This window comes from Fibroporia radiculosa (genome assembly GCF_000313525.1).
Source record: "Fibroporia radiculosa TFFH 294 genomic supercontigs, scaffold597, whole genome shotgun sequence".
NCBI lineage: Eukaryota > Fungi > Basidiomycota > Agaricomycetes > Polyporales > Fibroporiaceae > Fibroporia > Fibroporia radiculosa.
The window spans coordinates 25,008-31,007 of record NW_012133226.1 but is presented as its reverse complement, the minus strand read 5'-3'; the positions used below and the strand labels follow the sequence as shown (position 1 = coordinate 31,007).

General features: G+C 48.9%; 3 protein-coding genes across 3 annotated transcripts; all 3 read right to left on the bottom strand.

Annotated features, from left to right (window-relative positions):
- Window positions 1-1,460: 1,460 nt before the first annotated feature.
- FIBRA_01376 (uncharacterized protein) lies at window positions 1,461-2,727 on the bottom strand (the record flags this gene model as incomplete). The annotated part of the gene is made up of 5 exons (XM_012323251.1): window positions 1,461-1,681; window positions 1,738-1,840; window positions 1,905-2,039; window positions 2,095-2,137; window positions 2,186-2,727. The coding sequence occupies 5 exons, from the start codon at window positions 2,725-2,727 to the stop codon at window positions 1,461-1,463; spliced, it is 1,044 nt and encodes a 347-aa protein (XP_012178641.1).
- A 319-nt stretch (window positions 2,728-3,046) lies between these two features.
- Window positions 3,047-4,313, bottom strand: FIBRA_01375 (uncharacterized protein; the record flags this gene model as incomplete). The annotated part of the gene is made up of 6 exons (XM_012323250.1): window positions 3,047-3,270; window positions 3,333-3,435; window positions 3,496-3,630; window positions 3,687-3,729; window positions 3,780-3,944; window positions 3,997-4,313. The coding sequence occupies 6 exons, from the start codon at window positions 4,311-4,313 to the stop codon at window positions 3,047-3,049; spliced, it is 987 nt and encodes a 328-aa protein (XP_012178640.1).
- A 382-nt stretch (window positions 4,314-4,695) lies between these two features.
- Window positions 4,696-5,979, bottom strand: FIBRA_01374 (uncharacterized protein; the record flags this gene model as incomplete). The annotated part of the gene is made up of 6 exons (XM_012323249.1): window positions 4,696-4,916; window positions 4,959-5,074; window positions 5,138-5,274; window positions 5,332-5,374; window positions 5,424-5,588; window positions 5,663-5,979. 6 exons carry the CDS (start codon window positions 5,977-5,979, stop codon window positions 4,696-4,698), a joined length of 999 nt encoding a protein of 332 aa, XP_012178639.1.
- Between the last annotated feature and the right edge of the window lie 21 nt (window positions 5,980-6,000).

The window sequence follows — 6,000 nt, the reverse complement described above, 5'->3', positions numbered from 1 at the left end:
CCAGACTGCCCCCCGCTGAGTCCCGAGCCACAGCTGAGCCACGCCGAGCAGCCAATCTACTGGCCTTGGACTTATCTCCTACCTCCACGCCCCTTGCGCTAAGTGATTTTCGGTAGTTCACAAAGAACAAGCCACAATCCGCATTTCTCTCGCTTGCTCTCCAATATTCCAATATTCATCGCGACGCCCTACTATCTGCTCCATCTTTGCCCTGGCGACTGCTTCCCGTTGGCTGCATATTTCCTTCGACCCGCATTTGCTTTTTCTCCTACCTACCCTCCAGTCAATCAGCTCACACACGCTGATTTTCCCCCCACCCCAATATTTTACTCGCCCATCATTTCCCTTGCGCGTCGACGATTCCCGCCATCGCCTCCAGCATTGCATCGTTCACTCATATGGCCTCCTCTCCTCCCGATGCACTCGCTCGCTGTTCGCAATTTCCAGCTGTGATTTTATGTTTGCCCCCATCATCCCCCCGCCGACGTGAATGGCTAGTGGCAAAATGGACTGGGGAAGTCGGTGGGAGTGGGTAGTTGAGAGATTTTACCCGACAGCTTGGCCTTACGGCGGATTCGTGGGCGGTGGTTTGAGGACGGTCGGTGAATATGGGGAAGGTGCGAGAGAATCTGCTACTGCTCTACATCGCTCTTGCCCGACAGGTACTCGTCGTTGCCGGGACCGTCCCGCCTGGTTGCCGACTGTCTCAAACAATATTCGCCGCACCGTATCTGCCACGCCCCCACATCGAAATTCAAGAATATTATTGAAAATGTCCCGACCCTGTTGGGAGTTTATATAACCTTTGTATTGGGTTGGCTTATGCCCTGAGGTGAGCTCATCTTTCGGTACCATCTCAATTAACTAAGCAGGCTGTGCAAGAGTCGGTTATCAGGATTCGGGAGACTACGTTCGAGGTCGTTAATAGGTATCTCTTCTGTGGATGATGTTGGGGAGGCGCATGATTGGATGCCTATTCGTACGCTTGCAGTCGCGAAGACTGCCCTCCCTATCTCCTCGTCGTTCTCTCTGTCACTATGAGCAATATATTTCCTTCATCCCCCACGTCGTGCAGAGATTCTAGCGATTGGATTGGCGAATCTCTGCTTACCTTTTCGCTTCAGTTCGGTATACCAATAATTTCGATCATTGATTCATATCACTGCGTTGATAGGTCGGCGCCATCAGCAGATTGCTCAAGTTGACCGCTGCGGCGCTAACCGAGGGTCGAGCAGACATTGATCTCCTTGTCCTTATCCTTCAAACTTCGTTCTTGCAGACTTCGTATATTGTTGGTGTACAAATACATGGTCGGTGCTATGCAAGTTACGCTAAGCTGCCAACGACAGTCACACCGATCTCTCATGTAATCCATCCTACTATCCTTCGATTCATAAATGTACAATCTCTGCTTTGCCATCCTAGATTCTCCGCGTCACCATGAAACGCCAAACTAAAAGTTACAGCGCTACTTTGTTCTTGATCCACGATAATAGTTCACGGTTTACCTCGTCAGGAACCTCGAGTTGGCACCAGTGCCCCGTATTGAATTCTACTGTGGCCAGGTCGGAACAATATTGATTCAGGCTATGGTATGCCACCAGAGGCGGTGTGGCGTAGTCCGCTTTGCAACCACCATAGAACACGGGTTGCTGGATGGCGTAATTTGTCTTCGGTATGTCTAAGGATATGAGTATGGTACATGACGAGCTAACGAAGAAGTGTTTGGACGCTCACGTTCGTCGTCATCAACATTTAAGCGGAATGCTGTGCATTTGTACCAGTTCAAGCCGCCATCAAGTCCATTGCTTTTCAGTTTGTGCGTGACGATTTCCCTATCCTGTTCGACGACCAGTTGTGAGATTGTGAACGGTGATGTAATGAGATGGCACGACGATGAGTACCTGTTCGGTGAGATAGGAAGCAGCTGGCGCCACTTTCCCTGCCTGAAGCCACGCCTTCATTGCGCCTGGAGGGCAGAGGTGGTCCTTCCATAGTCCAGGATCAGAAGGGTAAATCAAACTAAGAGCGGAGTCCCACTACAGGAGAACAAGATTAACCATGGATATGCCGCACTGATCATCGACGACCAACATGGTCCGTGATAACTTTGCCTGCTCCCTCTTCTGTGCAAAATCTGGCGTCAAAGTGAAGACAATTCAAGTTGCGAAGATCAAACACATACTGCCAGTATCCAAAAGGATTGTACCCAACCGCCTGCGTCAGAAGGTTTACAGTGCCTTCATAGGTGTATCCGACATGGGGAGGCGAATATCCGACAGCCAGAAATGCGAATGCGAGGAATCTCTCGGGATAGTAATTAGCCAGCCGGCTCACTAACACCGCTCCCCTGGAATGATTTTGAACCTTCAGGGATTCTTCAGAAATACGGCAAAAGATAAGATCGCACCAATCATGTCCGACGGCAATGGCTTTGTCGACGTTTTCGGCGATCAGTATATCAACCAGGTCCGCAGCCATACCGCGATGTTTGTAGGATGCAGGGTTGCTCGGTTTGTCCGTACCGTCATATCCAAGTGCATCTGGTACGATCAGACCAAAGCCTTCCTTTCGAAAGAAAGCAACTTGGTGGCGCCAGTCGTAGGATGTCGAAGGGAACCCATGGACAAGCAAGATTGTTGGTTTGGAGGGATGTCCAGCGGAAAAAAAGTAATTGTATTTGAAGCCTCGGCCAGTGATCAGCTGTTTATACGAGGAGGGCTCCATAGAGGCAAGTAAGGATCTGTCAGTGCCGGTGTACTATATGCGCGTGGCGGCCTAAAAGAGAATATGTATTGTTGATCAAGTGTTTGTGGAGAAACACTAATAAGGAACATTCAAAAACATTTTCTTCCCCAAGTCGCGGAGTTGCTAGGATTGACGGTAGTCATCCGACTGGAATAGCTGTACCTCTGGCCCTATATGCACGTCTAGATCTCATGTTGTGATATTTTCGGACTTCATTGCAAATTCTTACGATGGAAGTCTATGCGCGATACGAATACATTGAAATAGGACGTCTGATTTCACTTATAGAGTACAAATATTAGACCTGCACTTTCAAATCGGTGATCCACGCCAACAACTCGCGATTCAACAAGTCGGGAGTTTCAAGCTGCACCCAGTGACTGGTGTCAAACTCTTTCACAGTCCGATTCGGACAATACTTGGTCAGATCGGAGAGGGCTATAGCAGGTGGAACAGCATAATCCGCCTTGCATCCGCCGAAGAAGACAGGCAATTGAACGAAATAGTTGTTTGCAGATACCTCTAGATAATATGAGCACCAAAATGTTCAGTCAAGTTTTTGCATCGCGAAATAATATGCTCACGTTTGTCGTCTTCAGCGCCGATACCATATACACTAACCTTGTACCAATTTAAGCCTCCTGCGAGCCCGTCCTCGGCGAATCTAGCTTTGATTATTTTCTTTTCCTGTCGTCAATGCACAAACATTAGATGAGCTAGACTTTAATGTGATACATGAATACATACTTCCTCTGTGAGATAGCCCACAAGGGGGGCTGTCTTGTCTGCCAGAAGCCACGCTTTAACTGCACCTGGGGTACATAAATGCTCCTTCCACAGTTTTGGATCCGAAGGGAAGATGAGATCAAAGAAAGAATTCGACTATGCGAGAGAATGGCGTCAGTGATGATAGATCACGTCGATGGTCAGATACCGACATGATCCTTGATAGTTGTGCTCGCTCCGTCTTCCACAAAAAACCTAGTACCTGCTGAGAACAATTGACGACAGCATATTGCGTGAACACGTACTGCCAGTATCCGAACGGGTTATATCCAATTGCATCCTTCAAAAGGGTTGAAGAGGCATCATAGTTGTATTCAACATTGGGGGGCACGTAGCCGACAGACAAAAATCCAACTGCGTGGAGCCGCTCCGGGTAGTAGTTGGCTACACGACTGACCAGTGCAGATCCCCTGTGTTTCGAGTCAGCCGGTCCAAAGCAGTGATCTCAGTCGTCCACTGTACCAGTCGTGCCCAATAACAATAGCTTTGTCGACGTTTTCGGAATCTAAGATATCGACCAAGTCGGCCGCCATGCCACTGTGTTTGTAGGCAAGCCGGTCTGTGGGCTTGTCCGTTCTACCATTTCCGAGAGTATCGGGGACGATCACGGTGTAGCCTTTCTCCCTGAAGAAAGAGACTTGGTGGTGCCAGTCGTACGACGTCGAGGGGAAGCCGTGAATCAGAACCAGCGCCGGATGCGAAGATAGCCCCACAGCAACGAAGTAGTTGTACTTGAAGCCGCGCTTGGTAGTGAGTTGTTTGTATAGTGAAGGATCCATCTGGGAGGTAGGAGAAGTGGGTGTTTCATAGATGCTAGCAGTTCAGTCTAAGTATGACTGGGAAACGAGATGCACTACACCGTCCCCGTAATCCAGTGCGTCGGAAACTCAAGTGGGCCCGCATTTGATCTCGTTTCATAACGTCATTTCGGCTGGAGACCCTCCCGGATCCTCATATTCACCGGCTGACCAGCTCTCCTCGCTATGCCGAATCGGGATCCTTCGATTGATATCCTCAGCCTCCAGGAGCAAATTCGGTCGAACGCGGTCACCCTACTCACACTGGAAGACTGTTTCGAATCTCAGAGTCAGCAGATTAGACTTGGACATGGCAAGTATATTCAAGTAAGTACTTCATCTTCGATGACTCTATCCGCCGGCTCTACAATTTTGCCTTTGCCATGATCCATACCAGGAGTTCACGATTGACCTCATCTGGAGCCTGAAGCTGTATCCAATGGCCTGTGTCGAACTCTTTTATTGTGATGTTCGGACAGTATTTCTTCAAGCTCTCATAGGCGATTGCAGGAAGGGTGGCATAGTCTGACTTTCCTCCGCCATAGAAGACCGGCTGCTGAACGACGTGATTCGTTTCCGGGATTTCTGCAGGAAAGCATTAGTCGCGTAACCGGAAATTAAGAATACCTATGATAAGATGTCCACGTTTGTCGTCCTCAGCTGCAATCCCTTTCAAGAATACTTTGTACCAGTTCAAGCCTCCAGCGATTCCTTCATCAGCAAACTTGCTCGTCATGACTTCTCTATCCTATGTCATCGCTGTCAGTTATAGGAGACATAATCGTAGAAACGATGCACTAAGACACGCCTTTTCAGTCAGGTAGCTGGGAGGTGGGGCCACCTTTTCCGCTAATAGCCATTCTTTTGCTGCCCCCGGCGGACATAGGTGTTCTTTCCATAGCATAGGATCCGCAGGATATATGAGACTAAGAGCAGAATCCCACTGTGCAGGAAGATAATATTAATCGAAGGCAATCCGGTATGGAAACGGAAAATATACATGATTCATGATAATGTCTGCTGCCCCTTCTTCGGTAAAGAATCTACTCGCAACATAAACACAACTCATCATGAGATGACGGAAATGCTCACCTCCAGTATCCGAATGGGTTATACCCCAATGTTTGCGCTAAGCGGTCCGTAACTGCACTATAGCTGTAGTTCACATGGGAGGCGGAATATCCGACTGCTAAAAACGCGAACGCAAGGAAGCGTTCCGGAAAGTAGCTGGCCAACCGTGCCACTAACGCTGATCCCCTACATGTGGGTTTACGCAGAACAACAAACCAAATCAATCAGACGAATTCAATCAATCCAACGAACGACTGCACCAATCATGTCCGATTGCGATGGCCTTGTCCACCATCTCTGCATTCAGGACGTCTATAAGGTCTACTGCCATACCACTGTGCTTGTACGATATAGGATCCTCCGGTTTATCCGTACCCCCGTACCCCAGAGCGTCTGGGGCAATCACGGTGAAACCCTCCTTCTGGAAGAAAGAAATCTGGTGACGCCAGTCATACGACGTCGAGGGAAATCCGTGGACAAAGAGTAGCGTGGGCTTGGAGGGAGTCCCAGCTGAGAAGTAGTAGTTATATTTAAATCCACGCCCAGTAGTGAGGGTTTTGTACGAAGCAGACTCCATCTAGGACGTATGTGGTCGTTA